This window comes from Myotis myotis, unplaced genomic scaffold, assembly GCF_014108235.1.
Source record: "Myotis myotis isolate mMyoMyo1 unplaced genomic scaffold, mMyoMyo1.p scaffold_m19_p_10, whole genome shotgun sequence".
NCBI classification, from domain to species: Eukaryota; Metazoa; Chordata; class Mammalia; order Chiroptera; family Vespertilionidae; genus Myotis; species Myotis myotis.
Window position 1 is genome coordinate 48,893,234 of NW_023416314.1, and position 23,871 is coordinate 48,917,104.

Here is a 23,871-nt window from a genome sequence, read left to right on the forward strand (position 1 = left end):
CATCTGCCCTGACCTGGAATCAAACCATGACCTCCTGGTTCATGGATCAATGCTCAACCACAGAGCCACACTGGCCGGGCAGTTTTTAATATTTTCAAGGTTCTTTTAAATGAGCATATTTTTCTTTTTCAGTCAGAAATAAATCAATCCATTATTTTATAATGTATTTTATATTTTTGTTAATCCTCACCCGAGGATATTTTTTCCAGTGATTTTTAGAGAGAGTGGAAGGGAGCAACAGAGGAGGGTGTGGGAGATGCTGAGGCCACCAGAGGGTTAGTGGGGCCCCAGGGACCCTGTACAGCTTCTGCACCTCACTTGCTTTTACCTTTAGATATCACCTGCATCAGCTTCTTCATTTCATTCCCTGTGGCTCTTTGACTTTCATGTCTACATCATCATTTCTTCATCCTGAACAGCCTGTCATCTATTTCGCAGTGTTCCAGTGCTGCCTAAAGAGTGCCACATCAAGTACTAGTCCCTCCTCTGTTGCTCCCTCCATCCTGGAGGGGCACTCTGCTCTCAGGACTTGGGTGGAAGCGCTTATCATATTGCATTGTATTTTGTGCATTCGCCTTTCCCCTCCTCTCCCTACAGCATCTTCCGAGCTTATGGAGTGTTTATCATGTGCCTGACACTGTGCAGGGTTCTGAGGGCCACCACAGGTAGCTGCCCTTCAGGAGCCTCCTGACCCCAGAAAGGAAGGACTTCTTTATCTTTGTAGTCAGAGCTCCTGGCCCACCCCCTGACACCTGAGGTGTCCATCCATGTTTATGAATGAAAGACAGAAGTAGAGCCAGTTCTACACAGGCTGTCCTGGGTCGCTCATTGTACCCACTCTTCATGTGTAATTAGCCAACATATCAGATCAAGTTCTGTGGTCTCCATGACTGTTCCAAGTGCTTAGGGGGCATGCAGACACACAGATGCACATGCATGCCCAATGGTTTGGCATTTTCTCCTGTCAACTCCCAGGATGGCACACCCACATCACCTGCTTAAGGAGGAGCAGACCTTTAAAACCTAGGAAACAGCCCAGCCAGTGTTGCTCAGTGGTTGAGTGTCAACCTATGAACCAGGAGGTTATGGTTCGTTTCCCGGTCAGGGCACATGCCTGGGTTGCAGGCTGGATCCCTGCTGTGGAGCGTGTAGGTGGCAGCTGATCAATGATTCTCTCTCATCATTGATAATTCTATTTCTCCTCCCTTCCTCTCTGAAATAAATAAAAATATTTTTTAAAAAGTCATTTAAAAAAATAAAACCAAGGAAACAGTTTTGGTTCCCACCCTAAAGAGATAACGGGACATGGCATAGCAAAAGACAAGGAAGAGTGATGTGCTTGGTGATGGACCCTCTGTGCTGTGCAGTGTTTTAGTTAAACTCCCATGGCTTCCTAGAGACCTCCACCAGTGCTCCAATTCACACTGTTTTGACTGCTCAGAAAGCCAATGGTGCATCCATCTCCCTCCATGCTTACTTTCAATTGGAGGGCAGCTGACTTACATGTTCGGCTGAACAATGAATAAATGTTAAGGAGCCATTTGCTTGGCAGCCTTCCAATTCTACAGAGACTATAAAGCTGACCAAGAGAAAGACGCTCATGGAAACGATAAGACTGAGAACTGTAGATCCCCCTGTCAGCTCCCATCACAACACCAGCCTCTAAATTCCCTTTGTTTGGCTGCACTCCAAGGGCCGGATGTCAGTCCCTGGTGACTAAACAGCTGTGTCAAATAGAGCGGAGTGCAGTGAGACCCTGACAGTCCTCTGAGGCCACCACGAGCTGGCTCCCACGTTTCCCTGATGCTCTGTATTATGGCTGCTAAAACAAGTATCCTTTTAGTTAAAAGTAATAAAACTCTGGGTTTAAAGGCTGGGATGGAGAGGGTTGGGATTTTGCATTTCCTTTGGCAATCTCACACAGAGAAAAAGTGAACCCACGTGTTGTAGGCAAGAGTGAGTACTGAGAACAGAACCTGTCCCACTAACCAGGAAAGCTGTTAAAGGCAGAATAATGGTCCCCAAAGATGTCCAGGTCCCAATCCCTGGAATCTGTGACTATGTTAACTTACATGGGTTACATTTTGGTTGCTTATCAGCTAACTCTAAAATAGGGAAACTGTCCTGGACTGTTCAGGTGGCCCAGTGTACTTAGAGGGTACTTAAAAGTGGGAGAGGAGGTCAGAGTAATGCAATGTGAAAAGGATTTGACACCCTCCCCTACCTCATTACTGGCTTGAAGATGAAGGAAGGGGCTACAAGCCAAGGAGTACAGGTGGCCTTTAAAAGCTAGAAAAGGCAAGAAAATGGATCATCCCCTAGAGCCTGCAGAAAGGAACATAGCCCTGCCAACACCTTCATTTAGCCCAGTGAGACCCACGTTGGACTTTTAACCTATAGAACCATAAGGTTAATAAATCTGTGTTGTTTCAAGCCACCAAGTGTGTGGTAATTTGTTACTGCAGCAATAGAAAACTAACACAAAAGCCCATCAGGGACCATGAATAGACCTTGTTTCCTGAGCAGTTACAGAGAAAATTATTACAGAGACCTCTGTATCTTCAGTGATTCTTGTACTAGTGGGACAAACCCCCTCTTGGGAAAGCAGAAATGACCCTGCCAGACAGGCATCCTTAAGTTATGAGGAAGCTCTGTCTTCTCATCTCAGCCCTGGAATCAAACAAAAAAAACCATGCACTTCTGCCTGGAAACCTGGCTTCTCACTTGGACATGAGTACAGCTTGCACTGTAGGGCCTTTAAATGGTCTTTGTGCTTTGCCTCTTGTACAAATGCTTCCATAGGGCCCAGCTAATGTTGAATAAATTACCACTTTCTCCTAGTCATGGGAAGGAACATGTGTGTCCCATCAAGTCATGTGTTTCCCCCAGTGAACACTACATTTGGTTGGAAAAAATAGAAAATTTGGGTTGGTTTTTAAAAAGAATAGACTATTTTTGTAATAGTTTTAGACTTACAGGAAAATTGCAAAGATGGTACAGATGGCCTACACCGGTTTTCCTCTTATTAACGTCTTCCATTAGTGTGGTACATTTGCTATACAGTCCATGAACCAGTATTGATATATTATTGACTGAATTCCATAGTTCACTCAGATTTCTTTAGTGTTTTTGCTGTGTGTGTGTGTGTGTTGTGTGTGTTTTACCTTTTTCTGTCCCAGCATCCCATATTACACTTGGCTGTGACATTTTCTCAGACTTCCCTTGTTTGTGATGATCTTGAAAGCTTTGAGGAGTACTAAGCATTTCTTAGGCTGTTCCTCCACTGGAATTTGTCTGATGCTTTTCTCATGATTAGGGTAGGGAAGGAAGAGCACAGAAGTAAGTGCTGTATTCAACATATCACATCATATCCCATTGATTTATGATTGTGGTGCTGTCAGGTTTCTCCACTGTGAAGTTTCTGTTGTCCCCCTTTCATATTGTTCTCTGTGGAAGGAAGCCACTATGCAGAACCCACATTTGAGGAGTGTGGGGCAATGTTCTCCTCCTTAGAGGGCACAGGATCTACATAAATTATTTGGAATTCTACAAAGGAGATATCCCCTATGCCCCATTTATTCATTTAATTGGTCATTTATATCTGTATGGATTCATATTTATTTTGTGGTTTGGGTTATAATCCAATACTTTATTTTGTTGCTCAAATCGTTTCAGCTTCTCTACTTTCTTTTTCCAGACTCATCTTGTATATTTCCTATATATTTTCTCTCCAGTTCTAGAATAAGCCATTTTTCCAAGGAGTCCTGGTCCCTTTTATTGGAGAATGGTACTAGGAACTAAGATCTGGGTACTGGGCGTGTTCATTCCTGCTGGAGTGTCATTTCTTTTAGGCCCTTTCAGCTGACAGCATGGAAATATATGTGTGCACTAACCTATGTATATACACGTCTTTCAATATTTCAATATGTAATCATCTGTATCTATATTAAGTTAAACATGAGTTCTTATTGATGTCTCCAACTCTAATCCATTACTACATGGATCATCCTAGCCTTCTCCCCTTGCTTCTCTGTAACCTCCCTCTCTAACAGTGAGAAACCTGGTTTCTACCATATACCAACCAGTTAACTAGAGTACAGTGCTTATGTGCTGTTCCTTTTGTCTTTGGTCAGACTCCACTCATTTCCAGTAATGCTGATTTGCCATCTATACATCTTCTCTGGTGACATGTTTGTTCAAAGCTCTTGCCCATTTTGTCGTTGAGGTGCTTCCTTACTGTTCAGTTTTTAGAGTGTTTGTGTATTTTGCGTACAAGTCTTTTTATCAGATATGTGTTTTGTAAATATTTTCTCCTAGTCTATGGCTAGTCTTCTTATTCTCCTAACAATATCTTTGTCAGGGTAGAAATGTTAATGAAGTCCAGCTTACCAGCTTTTCTATCATGGATTGTCTTTTTGATGTTGTAGGTAAAAACTCATTGCCAGACCCTAAATCACATTTCTCCTATGCTTTTTTTCCTAGAAATGTTTTAATATTTATACTTAGGTCTGTGACCATTTTGATTTAAATTTTATGAAAAGTGTATGGTTTCTGTCTAGAGTAATTTTCTTTCAGATGGACTCCCAATTGTTCTAGCACCATATATTGATAAGACTATTCTTTCTGCATTGAGTTGCCTTTGCTCCTTTGTCAAAGATCAGTTGAATATTTGTATGGGTTTATTTCTGGGTTCTCTTTTCTCCTCCATTTATCCTTGTGTCTCTTCGTTCACCAGTGCTATCTCTAAATAACTGTAGCTTTACAGTAAGTCTTGAAGTCTGGTAGTGTCAGTCCTCCAACTTTGATATTCTTCAATATTGTGTTGACTACTCTGGGTCTTTTGCCTGTTTGTGTAAACTTTAGAATCAGTTTGTCAATATCCAAAAATATCAAATGTGATTTTGACTGGGGTTGCACTGACTCTATAGGTGAGATTGACTAGAATTAACATCCTAATATTACCATATGCCTTCCAATCCATGAATACAGAATGTCTCTCCATTTATCTAGATCTTCTTTGATTTTTTCATCAGAGTTTTATAATTTTCTGCTATAATTATCCTTGTTTATATTTTGTGTTAGATTTATATCTAATTATTGCATTTGTTGGTGCTACCATAAATGAAATTGTTTTTAATTTCTAATTCCAATTATTCATTTCTGGTGCATAGGAAAACAGTTGACTTTTATATATTAACATTGTATCCTGCAACCTTGCTGTAATTACTTATTACTTATAGGAGTTGGGTTTTTTGTTCTGTTTTGTTTTGGTCAATTCTTTGGGATTTTCTTTGTAGACAATCATTTAATTTACAAACAAAAATGGTTTTATGTCTTCCTTCCCAATCTTTTATTTTCTTCTCTTGCATTATTATACTAGCTAGAATTAATTTTTTTTGTATTTTTTATTTTTTTGTTAATCCTCACCCAATCAAGGATATTTTTCCATTGATTTTTTATAGAGAGTAGAAGGGAGGGTGAGAGAGAAATACCATGTGAGAGAGACAAATCGATTGGTTGCCTCCCGCACACACCTCAACCAGAACTGGGGGATTGAGCCTGTAACCCAAAGTGTGTGCCCTTGACTGGAATCGAACCGGGGACCCTTCAGTTTGCTGGCCAATACTCTTATCCACTGAGCTATACAGGCTAGGGCCTAGCTAGAATTCTTAGTATGATTTTTCATGAGCATGGTGAGCGGAGATATCTTTGCCTTGCTTCCAATTTTAGGAGTAAGCATCCAGTTTCTCACCATTTATTACAATGTTAATAAAAACTGTAGGTTTTTAAAAATATATATAGATGTTCTTTCTGGTTGATTTTTCACATGAAGAAAAATTGTTGGGATTTGCTTACCAGACAATGTAGTTGTCCCTAGCTGCCAAGATCTTCTGGGGGGGGGGGGGGGGACCCTTGAGCCATTTAGAAGTTAAGTGAGCTTTTAGTAGCTTTCAAGAGGACCAGAAATAAATCATCTGAATCCTGATAAGGATCTAGAGCAGACTACATATCTCACTGGGGCCCACTTGCCCTGAAGGAGAAAGAACATCCTAACTATTCTCTTGCCCTCCCTTGGTATGTTGTTTGTTTTGTCTGTAGACTCAGAGAGCACGGTTCAAGAGTGCTGGGGAACAGATGAATTCAAAACCCTTCACACTCTGGACCCCACCTACTTATTTGCCCCTCTGTTCCTTCCGGTCCTATTTCCTCCCTACATTCCCAGTGTTCAGACATAATCACCACTCTTTTAACACTTGCCCTGTTTGTGCACACTTTTTTTTCCGCACACGATGTGCCTCTTGTGGGGCACCTGTGTCAGATGAAAATTTATATTTTTCCAAGTTCAATTCAAATATCCCTCTTTCTGGGAATCCTTCCTGGCCTTCCCCATCCAGCATTAGCCAGCCTTGTTCCTCCGAAACTCCCACAGCCCTCTGGTTATATGTCTCTCACCCCTGAGTGCAGTGTCCTGCATGCTGTGTTTATGTGCCGGCCGCTCCCACCTGTGAGCAGCTTGAGGCAGACCCATGCCAGATCCCTACACCCTTATCCCCCTTGCTGGCACAGGGGCTGCTTTAGAGGAGGATGCCCAGAAATGTTTATTGGTTGAATGAATGAAATCACTGGCCTTGCATAAATGGACCCTTCCATACTTCTAGGAATCTGTCCGTTCTTCTCTCCATCCTTGATTTCTGCCTGGTGTTCTTTGAGTTCCTCTTGTTTCTGGAGTGTGAGAGATGCCTACAGCTGTTCTGTTTTTCATGGGGAAAAAAAGGAAAGGGAAATTATCATTCACTGCAGACCTACTGTATTCATCCATCCACTTTATCATCCTGGTGCCTCATAAATCAATTAGGGAGTTTAGGATCCAGTTACCAGAAAATGCCAACTCAACTGGCTTAAACAATAAGGGACCCTATATATTTCTCCTAACAAGACATAAGCTAGGGTGGCTTTAGAGATGGTGGCTTAACTGTATCAAGAAAAACCCCCTCTTTCTATCTTTCTTCTCCGCCAACTTTAACTTAATGAGTTTTCCTTTGGGCTGACTCACCTCATGGCAACAAATTGGCTGCAGCAAATCCAGGCTTACCATCCTGATGCAGTACTGGCTAGGAGAAAGATACTTTCTCTCTCTTGGGCCTCTCTGTAAAGTGGAGGGAAAAATTCTAGAAGCTTCTAGAAACTTCCTCTGAAAGCTTATTTACCAGAATTTTGCGGTCACAAAACAATGCTTGAGCTATCACTGCTGAGGGAATTAAGATGATCGTGATCAGTATAAACCAACCAGGATCTCACCTAGAGGCATAGGAGGGAGGGGTAGATGCTGAAACAACAGGAGTGTTCTATCAGCAGGGGAAAAATAAATAAATAAATATTGAGGAGGAAACCAGCAGTGTCAGCTACACCGCTTTTCATAGTGAATTAGTTTATGCCGAATTTCAGGGAGGTTCAGTCACTTACATACGGTCCCGCAGCTGATAAAAATAGAAGTCGGATTCAAATCCAGCTCTTTAAAACTCCAAAGCCCATCTATGCACTTTTTTCTGCTGCACAGCTGGACCCAGAGTCAAACTTCACTTCCCAGAAAAGCCAAAGCCCCCTTCCTCGTGGTGAGCGCCTCAGGAGTGGAGGCAATCGCCCTGCTCTCCCCAGCCGACCTTCCGCTGGGCATTTAATCTGTTTATTAAGTTATGACTAATGGTGCTGCGAGACACCGAGGGCCGCACGTTCAGACCTAGTTTTAGATTGTTAGAGGAGGTTCAGGGGATAAACATCATATTCATATTCTGTGCCGAGAAAATTCAATTGCAGCTCTTTCTCTTTCAGAGCGCGGGATTGGCGAGGGGCGTCTGCTGGGTCCTGCTTGGGTTTAATAGAAATGAAACCTCCAAGGCAGGCGGGCTGTTTTGGGAAAGTGGCCGCTAATGCGGCCCCTTGGGGCGGGGGCCAGGCCTGAACCGGGCAGTTTGCATATTCACTTTTACAAACAGTTGGCTCCAAGTCAGCAGTTAATGGGATGGGAATGATGTTCCTGTACCGAATCATTTCCTGAAAAAAACATTTCCAGTTGCAAACATATCTCAGCCTTTCTTCTTGCGTTTGTTTTGTCTCTGGGAGTGAATTAAAGAGGCAGGGCAGAGGGGAGTGTTTCTGACGGGGGATTTTTATCTGAAATCATTTTTAACAATGATCTCCAAGTAAAAGAGATCCCGTTCAGACCGACCTTTAGGCGTCCTGGCTGCTAATATTGCATTTCTGGGCACACTTTAGAGGTATAAATGTCTCCATTTTCACCAAGTGGCTCTGGCTGTACAACAGTTTTGGGACACATGCGGCTTTTCTTTCCTTCCAAAACCTAAGCTGGAAATGCTGGCCCAGGAATGTGCACACACACGCACACATACACACATGCACACACAGGGTCAGGCTAAAAATTTTGTAGGTTTTTCCTGAGGACAAGCTGGAATCCTTTTTGTATCCTATGCACTGCTTTGGCAAAGTATGCTTCAACCCGTAACCTGGGCAACTGAAGGGTGGTCTTAATTAACAGTTTTGATCACTCATTTATTCAACAAGTAGTTCTTGAATGCTCACTGCACATGAGGTATTGTTTTAAGTAATAAGAATAACATATATTTACATAGATCTTACCAGATACCCAGAGAGTCTAGTAAATATGTTACATATATTAACTCATTTAGTCTTCTCAACAACCCTAGGGGGTAGGCAATCTTATCATTCCTGTTTTTCCAATAAGGAAACTCAGTATAAGAGGTTGATGAACTTGCCCAAGGTCACATACGGTAGCTAGTAAGTGATCTTGGATATTAACCTAGGGAGTCTGGCTCCTCTTTGGGGAATCTAATAGTGGGCCAAAGAGACAAAGTGCCAGGCTTCCCACGGCTTATCTTCTGATGGGAGAGGTGGCTAACAGACTGTAACTAATGATGATTTCAGGTCATATTGAGAGCTTGAAGCAAATAAAACATGAGCGGGAGGCAGTGGGCTAATCAGAGGGTTTTCTAGGTCTTAGGAGTTGGGGTTTTCTTTTGAGTATGACAGGAAGTCTTAAAGCAGGAGAGTGTCTGACCCTATTTATGTCTTTATGTATCATTCTGACTGTAATTGGAAGTAGATGGGGTAGGGCTGAGGGGGGGATATGCATTAGAAAGCAGTAGACCTGTGGTGGTTCTGGTTGTCCAGGTGAGAGATAAGGATGGCCTGAACCAGGATGATGGTGGTGGTGCTGGTGAGCAGCAGCTGGAATTGGGTCCTGGTTTGGAGGTGGAGCCCATAAAACAGCGGTTCTCAACCTGTGGATCGAGACCCCTTTGGCAGTCGAACGACCCTTTCACAGGGGTCGCCTAAGACCATCCTGCATATCAGATATTTACATGACGATTCATAACAGTAGCAACATTACAGTTATGAAGTAGCAACGAAAATAATTTTATGGTTGGGTCACAACATGAGGAACTGTATTTAAAGGGCCAGAAGGTTGAGAACCACTGCAAAACTTGCCAGTGTATTAGACGCAAAAGGTGAGGGGGGAGATGTTGTTACAGATGACTCTTTTTTTGGCTTAAACCATTGTATACATGCTGGGGCTACTTACTGAGGAGGGTAAGAGTAGGGGAAGAACAGTGTTGTGGAGGTGGGGGTGAGGGTATTGAAAATCAGAGTTCTGTTTCAGATGGCTAAATTTGAGACCTCTGCTAATAGGCAAAACAGAAGACATCCAGTAAGCTTGTGGCTCGGGGTCAGGCCTAGGCAGGAGATTTAAACGCAGACATCAACATTTAGATGTGTAAGATCATCTAGGTCAGTGGTTCTCAACCTCCTGGCCCTTTAAATACAGTTCCTCATTTATGTTGTGACCCAACCATAAAATTATTTTCGTTGCTACTTCATAACTGTAATGTTGCTACTGTTATGAATCGTAATGTAAATATCTGATATGCAGGATGGTCTTAGGCGACCCCTGTGAAAGGGTCGTTCGACCGCCAAAGGGGTCGCAACCCACGGGTTGAGAACCACTGATCTACGACAATGCTGTCCACTCCTGTGATGATGGAAATCTACATCTGTGCTATTCAGTATGGTCATCACCAGCTCCATGTGGGCCATCGAGCACTTTAAATGTGATAGGTACAACTAAGAGATTCAATTAAAAATTATTTTTATTCCATTTCAGAAAGGAAGGGAGAGGGAGAGAGAAATAAGAAATATCAATGATGAGAGAGAATCCTTGATCAGCTGCCTCCTACATGCCCCACACTGAAGATTGAGCCCACAACCTGGGCATGTGCCCTGACCAGGACCTCCTGGTTCATAAGCCAATGCTAACCACTGAGCCACGCCAACCGGGCAAAGAAACTAAATTTTTAATTCATCTGCATTGAAAGAGCCGCATGTGGCCAACCCCTCCCATATTGGACAGCACAGACCTGGGGGAGAATGTAGGTAAAGAAGGTCCTGGCCAGTAACAACCCGTTTCTTCCCTGTCTAGTAGGCGCAGCCTCTCACCCGCATAAAGCGTGACTTTATTTTCACTTCCATTCTTGCACAGCAGTGCTTATTAAGTGATGGAAATCTTGCTGCTTTGTGAGAAACAGCCTAGAAAAGAAGCAAACTGCCAGTCCTGGGGGGAATAGTAGAAGATATTATAGAAGTCTAAGGAAACAGTTCTCTAGAAAGCAAATACAACCCTTTACCTATAGAATCATTTCAGTCTTGAAGGTACCCCTTATATTTTTCATCATGTTTTATGGGGGAGACTTTTATAGGGTAATGGGTGTCTGTGAATTTGGAGATTCAAGACGGTGACTGGCTGATATCCCACATAAATGTCAAGGGCCCACAGCCACGGGATGAAATGCCAGCTTTATAATGCAAGTTGGGTCTCTTTGGGGTAGAGTGCCTTTGTTAGGCAATCTCGTTCTCCATCCAACTGCAACCATCAGTGAGTTTGCTAATATGAAAGAACTCTTTGTAAGTGGCTGCCTTGTGCTCAAGAGTTCTTGCAAGTGTATACTGGCAATCGGTGAGGCCAGAGTCGATAAAAAATAAAATAAAATGGAAAGATGGGACATGGCTTCTATTAAGGCTGATTGCAGCTGCCATGTTACTTCTTGAAGAACCTTCTGCTGACAGACACTGTGAGAGAGAATGTGTTTTTGTGTGTGTGGTTGATTGGTAAAAAGTAATTATCCGAACTGGAATTGAATAGAGAGGTGAGAGGATTTAAGTCACTGATTTTAGGAGAGATGGCTCCTAGGGCCCTCAGCTCCTTTGAGCTTGAAGGGGTAAGACCAGAGCCTAGGAAAGAGGCTGGACTGAGACTTTCTCACAGCAACTGGAAGGGGTGAAGTAGGACAATCAGAAAAACACTTGGGGATGCCAAATCAGGAGAGAAGGTTGAGCCGAGGATGGAGATGGCTTACAGCATAAAGGCAGCCTTCACATGGTGAGCGCCTTCATCCAGTCAACAGGTATCAGGCTCCCACAGCAAGCCCTCTGAAGGAGGGGCGGCAGGACACCAAAGGCAGACACTTAAGAAAGACTTCCCTGCCCACTTCGCTTTCACTTATTTTGAGATTGTTTCTGAGAGGAGGCAGAGACCTCCCAACTTTCTCCGAGGAAAGGGAATGGGGTGACAGCTGGACGGGGTGAGCTACAAGGGACAGTTCAGTCCTTTTAGCAAGGAGAGCTGGGGGATTGCCTGCAGGCTGAGCCACCGCTGTGACCAAACCTCAGTGGTTTTGTTTCTCAATGTCAATATCCAACACGTCTGTCAGATCCACCCCCCTGCCGTCGGCGGCTGTGACATGACTGTGCTTTCTTCTCCTTACAGTGTCCGAGCTTCAGGAGGAGGGCATGAATGCCATCAACCTGCCCCTCAGCCCCATCCCCTTCGAGCTGGACCCGGAGGACACCATGCTGGGTAACGGGGTCTCTTGTTCTCTGGGGTAGCCTGACGCCTCCCAGTGGAGCCACCCGCACTGACCCCCTTTTCTTTTTAAAGAGGAGAATGAAGTGCGAACAATGGTGGATCCAAACTCGCGCAGCGACCCCAAACTCCAAGAACTGATGAAGGTAAGAAGACATTAGGGCTCCAGTTATCTACCAGACACAACAGGTGTCTATAGACCACCCACCCCGCGTAGGCACCACGCAAGCCACTACTGGGAGAATAACATCACGTCAATGCCTGCCTGCAGGCAGCTCATGGTCCAGTAAGTGGACATCTAAGATTTAACACAAGTGGGACAAATACCCAATGAGTCATGCTGATAATGAGGATCAGAGAAGCTAGTGCAAATAAGCTCACATTTGCCAGGGTCTTAGTCCACACACTCCTTTCACTGCTTTTATTACGGACCCTCAAAAGCTCCTTGTGAAGGAGGAATTAGTGATCAGCCCCCATTTCACAGATGAGAAAACTGAGTCTCAGAGAAGCCAACTGGTTTATGGTCACAGCTGAGTGGAGGAGATGTAATGCAAACAGAAATATATGGTATTAAATGAAATACTGTGCATAACATTTGGCATGTAGGCACCCCTCAAAATGTTCATTTCATTCCCCCTTCCAATTTTCCATCCTATGTTTTTCTTCTTCAACTTCTCCAGCTTTCAGTTGAAACAAGACCAATAGGCACTGGGTGCCAGAGTGGTTCATTCAATCTGCAAATCTGAATCTATCATTTTCCCGCTCAAAAACCCGCCTGCAGTTTCCCAACTGCAGGTTGAAGCCCACACTCCTGGGTGGTATCTGGGGTCTCCATTGCTCTAGCTGCCCCTTCAACCTTAGACTGTCCCCTGCCTGGCCACACATGGACACCAGACCTGCTCCTGGTGGCCCCCCATACACGCCATGCTTGCTTCCAGCTCACCCACTGCCCTGCCTTTGCTTATGCAGTCCCCTTTAACCAGACACCTCTACTTCCTCTTCAGATTACAGTCAAAGTGGGTTCATGTCCTCCAGGATGCCTCCTATAAACCCTAGTGTTGCTCGGCCCCTCTGAGTGCTGCTATGGTCTCTACATTTGGTTCTGTCATTATAGTCACCCTATGACACTTCTCTGTCTCCTTCACTAAATACGGAGTTTCTTGGAGTTAGATTGATTGTTCCATCATTGTACTCTCAGGATCCATCACAGAGTGTGACATACAGGAGGTATTAATAAATGCTGGGTGGGTGATGGAGAGAAGTGAGGAACACACAGAGGGCCATAGTTAGGGGGTAAAGCTGGGTTTCAACTCCAAAGCCCATACTTGGCTCAGTACAAAGCCACACAGCCGAACACTGACTATTGCTTGCCATTAGGGTAAGGAGCACTGGTATCACCAGCACTAGAAGGGCTTACACCCGAGAATTAGCAGGGCCATTGCGGCTCACCCTTGCAGCTGCTTGTCCACATATTGAGTCGTGTGGATAGCTCTGCTGCTTTCAAGACCAGAAGTTCATTTAGATTGTATGTGTCCAGGATAAGAAAGCTGGTCTGTAAGAAAATACCTTATGGCTCTTCTCTTATTTTCGCTCTCTCTCTCTAGGTATTAATTGACTGGATTAATGACGTGCTGGTTGGAGAAAGAATCATTGTGAAAGACCTGGCTGAGGATTTATATGACGGACAAGTCCTGCAGAAGCTGTTTGGTAAGAGGAGAGTTGACTGTTGCAGTGGATCTTTAATAGCAGGTGGACGGACCCCCTACTCCCGGTTAGAAGGAGTTGTTCTCAGTTCCCAGTGGTTCACCTGCAATGGAATAGGAATGTGTACAGTGTGGAATAACAGACCAGTGGAGCTTTTAGATGTCTCCTCAAGATCGGTTTTACATGAATGAATGGCAAAGGGAGGCTCAATGACCAGATGGGGCTGCTGCCTCCCCCTCTCTGCCCCCCCAGCAGTCAAGGTCCTCCACTGAATAGATGAAAAGATTTCACTATATACTGGAAAACATGCCCCACCCTCTCCACAAAACTGCATTTGTGGCCTCTGTAGATATATTCACATGTGTCTGGGTGTGTGTATGTGTTTATATACCTCTGTCACCTGTGAGTGTGTGTGTCCAGCATATGTGTACGGACCTTTGTGATCTATGGGTCTGTGTGTGTGCCTCTGTGACTTATGGGTGTGTGTGTGTGTTCCTGTGCATGCCCTTCTCTAGAAGGTGCAAGTGTGTGGGACTACGTGCCTGTGTGATCAGTTTCAGTGTCTGTCACCTCTGTGAAGGTATGTATCCCTGTGTAGGTTCATGGCTATTCATGTGAAAATTTAAGGCCGTGGGAGAGGGAAAGGAGAATTCAGGGGTGATCTTAGTGTTGAAAAGACAAATTGAACTTGAATGTATTTGGACTTCTCCTCACTGTTCTCCATTTTTTTTCTCTTGTCCAAACCTCTGCCCAGAGTTCTAGACTTTCATGCTTAATTGTCCACCAGACACCTACACACATGGTTCTCTTCCACCTCAGAGATTTGGACAAGAGAAAATAATTATTAGAGTTGTACATTTTGGGGAAGAATACCACCGAAGTGATGTTTCCTTCTCATTGTATCATATCAGGGAGGACATGATGTTAACATCTTATTATTAGTGGCGTTCACCTTGATCATTTGGTTAAAGTGGTGTCTGCCAGATTTCTTCACTAAAACGTTACTATTTTTCTCTTCGTAATTAATTTATTTGGGAGGAGATAGGTTAAGACTTGCATAGATCTTGTTTCTCCTTAAACTTCTTTCACTAATTTCAGTTGATGGAGCAGGCCTGCCTCAGTTAATACTGTGATGGTCTAGTGAGGATTTTCTGTTTTCCTTATTCCTTCTACATTTATTAGTTGGAATTCTTCTGTAAGGAAACATTGTCCTCTATTCCCCAGTGACTTATTTATGTCAGTGTGGACACAAGGATGCTTATTTTATACTACACATTATAATCCAATGCCATCGTTACTCATTTTTGCTGATATACTTCCAATTTTGACTGTTGGGGCCTCTTTCAGGTTGGCTCCTGCACACTTTCGACATGCTGCCTCCTTTTTTTTTCTTAGCACTTTCTGGCATCATAAGATATACCAGGCTCATCTTCTGTTTTTCTTACTCTGGCCCTGGAATCAACCACTTCTCCAAGAAGCCCTGATTTCTTTTATTAGATATGTATTTAGAAATCAATATCTGAGCATATTAGTGAGAGGTGGCTTTTTTTTAAAGTACAGTTGATATACAGTATTATTAGTTTCAGGCGTCCAGTATATTAGGTGATCATCCCATCTGAAATCTTGTACCCACCCACACCATAGTGTTATTACAACTCTAGAGGCCCAGTGCATGAAATTTGTGCACAGGAGGGGGGGGCGTATCCTCAGCCCGGCCTGCACCCTCTCCAATCCAGGACCCCTCGGGGGATGTCTGACTGCCGGTGTAGGCCTGATCCCACAGTCCAGGCCTAGGGACCCCACTGGGCCGGCCACAGCTGCAGGCTCCTGGGACCATGGGCAGCTTCGCCCGGGTCTGGCTTTGTCAGGAAGGACGTCCGGTCTAATTAACATATTACCCTTTTATTAGTATAGATTATTGACTCTATTCCCTAGACTGTACCATTTATTTCTGTGATTATTTTGTAACTGCCAATTTGTACTTCTTAATCCCTTTCACCTTTTGACCCAACCCTCTTCCATAGGGCAACCACCAATTTGTTCTCTGAGTCTGCTTCTATTTTCATTTTGTTTTTAGATTTTCATATATAAGTGAAATCATATGGTGCTTGTCTTTCTCTAAATTATTTCACTTTCCTTAATACCCTAGGTCCATCCATGTTGTCACAAATGTAAGATTTCATGCTTTTTTATAACTAAGTAATATTCCATTGGACATACATACATATTTTGGAATAGTTTGAGAAGGATAGGTATTAATTCTTCTTTGGATGTTTGGTAAAATTCACTTGTGAAGCCATCTGATCCAGGTATTTTGTTTTATGGGGAGTTTTTTAAAATTACTGATTGGATTTTGTTATTAATTATCAGTCTGTTCAGATTGTTTCTTTCTGATTCAGTCTTGGAAGCTTGTATGTTTCTAGGATTTATCAATTTCTTTCAAATTGTCCAATTTGTTGGCACATTTGTTCATAGTATTATAATTCTTTGTATTTCTGTGGTGTTAGTTGTCACTACTCCTCTTATTTCTGGTCTTATCTATTTGGGCCCTCTCTCCTTTCTTATGAATCTGGCTAAAAGTTAATCAATTGTGTTTATCTTTTCAATGAACCAGCTCTTGGTTTGATTGATCTTTTCTGTTGTTTCTTCAGACTATTTTGTTTCTTTCTGCTCTGATCTTTATTTTTTCTTTACTTCCATTCATTTTGGGCTTTGTTATTTTTCTAGTGCTTTTTGGTGTAAGGTTAGTTTGTTAATTCAAGATTTTTATTGTTTCTTTAGGTAGGTCTTCATTGCTATGAATTTCCTTCTTAGAACTGATTTCTCTATGTCCCATAGATTTTGGGTGGCTGTGTGTTTTCATTTTAATTTGTCTCAAGATATCTTTTGATTTCCCCCCCCCCTTGATTTCATTGTAATTGATTTCTAGTTCCATATTATTGTAATAGGAGAGGATGTTTGCTATGACTTTAAAGTTATTAAATTTATTGAGACATTTTGTGTCCTAACATGTGGTCTGTCCTGGAAAAAGTTCCATATGCACTTGAAAAGAATGTATATTCTGCTGCTTTTGGTTGAAATGTTCTAAAAATACCAATTAAGTACATCTGGTCTAATGTGTCATTAAGTCCACTGTTTCTTTTTGATTTTCTATCTGGATTATGTATCCATTGATGTCAGTAGGGTGTTAAAGTCCCCACTATTACTGTGGATGTCTCCCTTTATATCTGTCAATATTTGCTTTATACATTTAGGTGCTCCTACATTGGGTGCGTAAATGTTTATAAGAGTTTTATCCTCTTGTTGGATTGATCCCATTCTTATTACGAAATGCCCTTTTTTGTTTATTATTACAGCCTTTAGTTTAAAGTCCATTTTACTTCATATAAGTATTGCTGCCCCAGCTTTTTTTCATTTATGTTTGCATGAAATGTATTTTTGCAACCCTTTACTTTCAGTCTGTGTCTGCTTTTAGTTTAAAGTGGGTCTCTTGTAGGCAGCATATGTACAGGTCTTGTTTCTCTATCCATTGAGCCACCTATGTCTTTTGATTGGAACATTTAGTACATTTACATTTAAAGTGATTATTGATAGACATGTACTTATTGCCATTTTTGTAGTTCTCTTTTCCTTTCTTATGGTCTTGCTGTCTTGTATGACTTTCTATAGTGGTATGTTTAGATTCCTTTCTCTTTATTTCTTGGTTATATCATTTTGGTTGTTAGTTACCATGTGCTTCCCATATACCACACTATGTTTACATCAGTCTATTTTAAGTTGATGGTTGCTTTAGTCCGAACACATTCTAAAATAACTACAATTTTTACTCACGCCCTCCAGATTCGTTTTTGTCATTCTTTTTTATTTCTTTTGTTTGTGGGTAGCCCTTACTTTATTGTTGTAATTACAAATGATCTTTCTACTTTATTTTTAATCTTCGTAGTAGCTTTATCCATTGCTTTTACTGTTTGCCTGTCAGTGAGAATATTTTTCTCTCTGCTTCTTAAAGAAGTCCCTTTGTTTGTGGTGATGAACTCCTAAGTTTTTCTTTTCTGATAAAGTCTTTATCTCGCCTTTGATTTTAAATGATAGCCTAGTTATCTTGGTTTTAGGTGTTTTCCTTTCATCCCTTTGAATATTTCATGCCATTTCCTTTTGGCCTGCAGTTTCTGTTGAGAAATCAGCTGACAGTCTCATGGGAGTTCCCTTGTATGTTACTATTTGCGTCTTGCTGCTTGTAAGATGCAATCTTTATCTTTAACCTTTGGCATTTTAACTATAATGTGTCTTGGTGTAGGCCTCTTTGGGTTCATCTTGTTCAGGGCTCTGTGCCTCCTGGACTAGTAGGTTTATTTTGTTCATTAGGTTGGGGGAATTTTCAGTCATTATTTCTTCAAATAGGTTTTGAATCCCTTGTACTCTCCCTTCTCCTTCTGGTAACCCTATGATGTTATCCCAAAGGTCCTTAAACTGTACTCATTTAAAAAAAATTTTTTTGCTGTTGGTTGTTTCCCACTATCTTTTCTTACAAAGTGCTGATTTGATCCTCTGCTTCATCGAATTTGCTGTTGATTCCACCTAATGCATCCTTCATTTCTAAGTGCTACTTTTTATATTTTCTATCTCTGTTTTGAAGTTCTCACTAAGTTCATCACCTATTTTTCCCCTAAATACATTGAACATTTTTTTATAACTAGTGTTTTGAACTCTGGTAGATTGCTTGTCTTCATTTTATTTACTTCTTTTCATGTATTAGGTAGATAGCTGCCTTTCCCATCTTGGAAGAGTGGCTTTATGTAGTAGGTGTCCTGTGGGACATAGTATTTCTTGTCTCCTGATCCAGGTGCTCCAAGGTATCCCCTGTGTGGGCCGTCTGGGCCCTCCTGCCATATTTCAGCCTTTACTGATATTGGCACCTCAGTGTGGTTGATACTCAGGCTGACAGGCTAAGAGCACTGACGACAGTGGCTGAGCTGATGTGCGGGAGGCTGACCCCACAGAGCAGGAGTCACTTTAGCAGGGCTCTTGTGCCCAGCTAATCTGCCCTTTAGGTGTGTCGTTTGTGGAGCTGGTTGGGTGTTGCTATGATGCAGTCTAAAGCCAGCCACCAGGTCTGTTGGTTCTGGAGCCTCTTGGGAGGGGCTCCATTGCAGGTCAAGGTCAGCCGCTGCTTGTGCTGCGCTTGGGCCACCGAGTAGGAGCTACAAAGTGATCTGTGGTGGGTTATCACATGTGCCGGTCTTGCGGGAACTCTGGGAGGCTATGCTCCACACCAAGGCTGGTTGCCACTTCTACTCGGCTTGGGACACTTAGGTGGGCACTGCCAAGCGAGATGAGGCCAACCGCCACTTGTGCTGGGTTTGTGGCCACTTAGCTGCCAGTACTGGCCGCCACTTATGCCAGCCTTCAGGCCGTCTGATGGGCATTACAAGAAATTACAATACAGTTTGAGACTAGTTGCTGCCTGTGCGGAGCTTGAGGTCACGTATCAAGAGGTAAAGGGCATTCTGAGGCCAACAGCGGCTTGTTTGGGGTTTGTGGAGCTTTGAGAGTATTTAGGAAAGACCATAGCGTGAACAGAGGCAGGCCACTTGTGTGGAGGAGCCACTGGAAGGGGTTCGGGTCCAGCACAAGAAGTGCGTGTGGAGAGCAGGGTGTCAGGGATTCACCTGGCTAGGACAAATGGTGTTAGCCAGAGTTGGCACCAGCCAGCACTTCTGCCCCTGGAGAGAGCCTCCCTGGCCCCTCCAGCCCTCAACCAATGTAGTTCCTCCCTATATGTTTCTGGCACTCTTTGAGCCATTGCCCCTGTGCTGGAGCCCAGAGAATTTGTGAGCAAGTGAGTCCTTATGGGGCTGGGCACCCCTCATGGGGACCTCTGCAGCTGAGCTATCCCTCTCAATTCTTAGTCATCATGACTGTAAAACCTGTCTTTTTAGATGGCTGTCCTATAATTTAGTTGTAATTTTGATGTGGGAGGAGGCAAGCACAATGATAAGTCATGGTGACAGCATGTACCCTTGACAGGATGCAGTGAAAGGGGCACATCCACCCTGTGGGCTTCCTCACCAAAACCCGTAGCACCAGTCTTTCCACAAGAAAAACCCAGCACTCCTCAAAACTGTCAAGGTCATGAAAAACTATCACAGAACAGGAGACTGAGGAGACAGTGATGAGTAGGTGTTAACAATTGGTAAAACTGGATTCAGGATATGCAGGATTGTCTGAACTATCATTGTAGCTCTTCTGTAAACCTTACGAGCTTTCCAAATTGAAAAGTTTATTGACAGAAAGAAGGTGAGCCCGCATCATAGAGGACCTTGAACTAAGAACTTTAGCCTATTTTCAGTGGCTTGTAAGCAAAGTGACAAGATCAGAAATGGGGCTTTAAGAAGATCAGTGACTGGAGGGTTGCTTAGACCCAATGGAGGAAATTCCAGCAGAGTATCTCCTCGTGAGGTAATTATGGTATCAAATTATTGGAGGGGGCAGTACAGGTGGGAAAAGCTTTAAGAGAACTAGTGATGTGGGGAATGAGCAGCATCTTAAAGGGCTTTGATCATATTGGTTTTGAGAGTTGCTTTCTTATATCCAAAAGTACTTCAGCTGAAGTTTAAAACTAAACGAGGAATGAAGAGAGAAAGACACAAGCTCTGAGTTCAAATCTTGTTTCTTCTATTAAAATATTTCTCTGCAGCAAAGATCAGGAGACTGCCTAGGCAACCTTGTAGCTGAGCTGTCTAATACAGTACCTAGTGACATGTAGCTATTAAAAATAATTAAAATTTAAAATGCATTTTCTTAGTCACACCAGCTACATTTCAAGAGCTCAGTAGCCAAATGTGTCTAGTGGCGACCATATTGGGTAGTGCAGAAATGAACATTTCCATCATAACAGTACATTCTTTTGAACAGCACTGCTCTGAGGTCTTCCTGTAACAGTCGTTGATTCTAGGAGAGTTGAAGATAATGCTTACTGCTATTCTTAAACTGGTGGAGGCATTTTGTGGATTATGAAAAACTCAAAAGCTGGATGAAAGTCATTATTCTATTTATAAGTAGCAGAGAAGCTCTCTACAATGTCTTACTAAGTAAAAAGAAAGCATGGTGTAGAACTGTGAGTATAGTGTCACTGCGTGTGTTAAAGGACACATCTAATGCTCGAGTATGGAGAGACTACCTCTGGTTAATAGTCACAATAAGTTTTCTTGGTAGAATGAGACTAGGGCACTTGGGATGACAATGTGGAGAGGAGACTTAATTTTCACAGCTTGAATTTTTTTCATGTTTGTATATTATCAATCTTATAAAAAGTGGTAGAGTGCATATGTAAATTTCAGTAGCAAAATGAATTCATTTGATAGATGTCAAATAATACATGATACTTTTCAACAGCTATCCCAAGGAAAACAGGAAGGAAAGGAAACTACCTAAATATGATAAAGACCAATATATGTAACCTAACAGTGAACATATTAAATAGTGAAATATCAAAGAAATTGTATTAGAAATAAGTCAGAAATGTTGGCTACCACCACCATAATAAGTTTTTTTTCACAATGTAATAGTTAATATAATAACAGGAAAATTTTCTGTTCGATATGATGGCTAAATGTTCAAATCAAATCCTATTGGTATTGCACACTTTAAAAACATATTTTTGTATGGTACGGCTAAAATGGTGTGGGAAGGAAGTTCTCCTAATGCCAAGTATAATAAAGTGTAAATCCAATGAGATAAGTGTTAATTCCTAATGGCTTATAGCCTGAGGTTTAATGGGTCACACATACAGGATCAAGAGACAAAGCCTGTATAGAGTCTGAGCAGGAAAGGGGTTTGGATAAGAAACCCATTAATAAAGGCTCTCTGAAGGGCAATACTTTCAGTGGGTCAACTAGAAATCTGGTCCCACAGAGAGAGACAGTAAGGGTAAATGTCTCTCAGGCTTGGATATGAGCGGAACAGGAAAAAAAGTCTGAACTTGGTAATTCCTTATCAAATCTCTGATTCACACTAATTATTTGCATTTAAAAGTCCTACGCTGAAAATGTAGTCAACATGTGGCCCAGTTTTAGTGCTCCCCAAGGCAAAAGCAAAAATATATCCTTTTAGAGAAATGAATTTTAAAACAAGGTCACAAAGAACTCCCAGAGATAAAATTCCAGAGAAAATGAGCCCACAATCAGAAATCTCCAAACCCAGGAGAAGCAAGCTATAATGAGCAGGTATCAACAGAAACAATAAACTGTAGGCCCATCCTACCATTGCTGTACATATTAACAACTGACCAGTTATGGAACATTAAGTATGTTTAATATGTTAAAATAAAAGTTTTAAAAGGCTATTGAAAGGATGATTAAAGAACAGGAACTATCAAAATTGGATAGGACAAATTTGAAAGAAACAAATGGAATGTCTAGAGATGAAAAAAATGTAATAATGAAATGAGAAACCTCAGTGGATACACAGCTAAAGAAGGAATTGGATAAACTAGAAGATGGCACTAAAGAAATTACCTAGAATGCAATATATAGAGACAACAGTGCAAAAAACAGAATTAAAGACAGATTTTTTTTTAAAAGAAGATGCAACATATGGCTAATTGGAATTCTAGCAGTAGAAGAGAAAGATATTAGAGTATAGGCAATATTTAAAGACATAACAACTGAGAATTTTCTAAAATTGATGAAAGACATGAACTCCCAGATTCAGGAAGCTCTGGGAATCCCAAACAAGATAAAGAATAAGAAATATATACCTAGCCCTAACCGGTTTGGCTCAGTGGATAGAGCGTCGGCCTGCGGACTCAAGGGTCCCAGGTTCGATTCCGGTCAAGGGCATGTACCTTGGTTGCAGGCACATCCCCAGTAGGGAGTATGCAGGAGGCAGCTGGTCGATGCTTCTAACTCTCTATCCCTCTCCCTTCCTCTCTGAAAAAGTCAATAAAATATATATTTAAAAAAAAAAGAAAAAAAAGAAATATATACCTACATACTTCATAATGAAACCTAGAAACACTGAAGATAGATTACCTATAAAAGAACAATGTACTGAGTGCTGTCTTTCATCAGGAACAAAAGCCAAAAAAATATTGAAATGAAATCTTCAAGTGCAGAAAAGTAATTGTCAACTTACAGGTTTATACCCAGAAAAAAAAAAAACTTTTAAAAATGAAGATAAAAATGAATTCATTTTAAATCAACTAAAACGGAAAAGGTTTACTACCAACAGAGCTTCACTCCAGGAAGAAAGAAAATGAATCTAAAAGGAAGATCTGAAATGCAACCAAAAATGATGAGCAAAGATTACCATGGTGGGTAGATTGAAGCAATAATTGAACAGATATATAACAACCACAATAATGTCTACTTTGTTCATTTAAAAAAATTAAGATTGAATCAGAATACTACAAAATTATAGTGCTTAAGTTAGAGTGACATTGGAGTAAGTATGCTGAGGTCCTTGTAGTATTTAGTACTAGAAGCCTAATGCACGAAAATTCGTCCAAGAGTAGGCCTTCCTTCCCCTGGCTGCCAGCACCGGCTTCCCTCCAGCACCCAGGCCCTGGGCTGGCTTCCCTCGGGCCACCCACAGACACCTGGGACCAGGGCTGGCTTCCCTCAAGCCCCACTTCCTCAGGAAGGACGTCCAGAAGATGTCCAGTCTAATTAGCATATTACCCTTTTATTATTATAGATATTGATAAAGATGCTGATTAACTAAAGATACCGATCAATTTAAGATTCTATTACATTAAATGCATGTGATAAATTTTCTAAGGTAGCTGTTAAAAATATGTGTAACCTCCATACTAGTAATGGGGAGAAAATTAAATGAAAAGGAATAGAAACTTTAATCCAAGGACATAAGGGCAAGTAAAGGATCAGAAAAGCAGTATAATAAAAGTGAATCCAAGTATAGTGGTAAACCCATCAATGTAAATTGACTTTATCCATTTAAAAAAGATTGTCAGACTAGATAACAAAACAAAATCTTGTAGATATGCTATCTACATTTACAAGACAAAGGTTGAAAGAAAAACTGTGGAAATAATTATATATGTTAGATGATTACTAATTAAAAGAAAGCTGTGGTAGCTATTTTTAGATCAGACAAAATTCGTAGATTTTAAAGCCAAAAGCATTACTACAGAGAATCTCTACATATTGATTGAGACTAACGTTACCAGGAAAATAAGACATTTTAAATCTAAA

At 41.7% G+C, this 23,871-nt stretch overlaps 1 protein-coding gene across 2 annotated transcripts in view; it reads left to right on the plus strand.

Annotated features, from left to right (window-relative positions):
- PARVA (parvin alpha) overlaps window positions 1-23,871 on the plus strand; it is a 141,674-nt gene that overhangs the window by 83,526 nt on the left and 34,277 nt on the right. For both annotated transcript variants that reach the window (XM_036325424.1, XM_036325422.1), the window contains exons 2-4: window positions 11,858-11,947; window positions 12,029-12,099; window positions 13,558-13,660. In XM_036325424.1, the coding sequence (XP_036181317.1) occupies window positions 11,858-11,947; window positions 12,029-12,099; window positions 13,558-13,660 (264 nt within the window). The remainder of the gene's footprint in view (window positions 1-11,857; window positions 11,948-12,028; window positions 12,100-13,557; window positions 13,661-23,871) is intronic.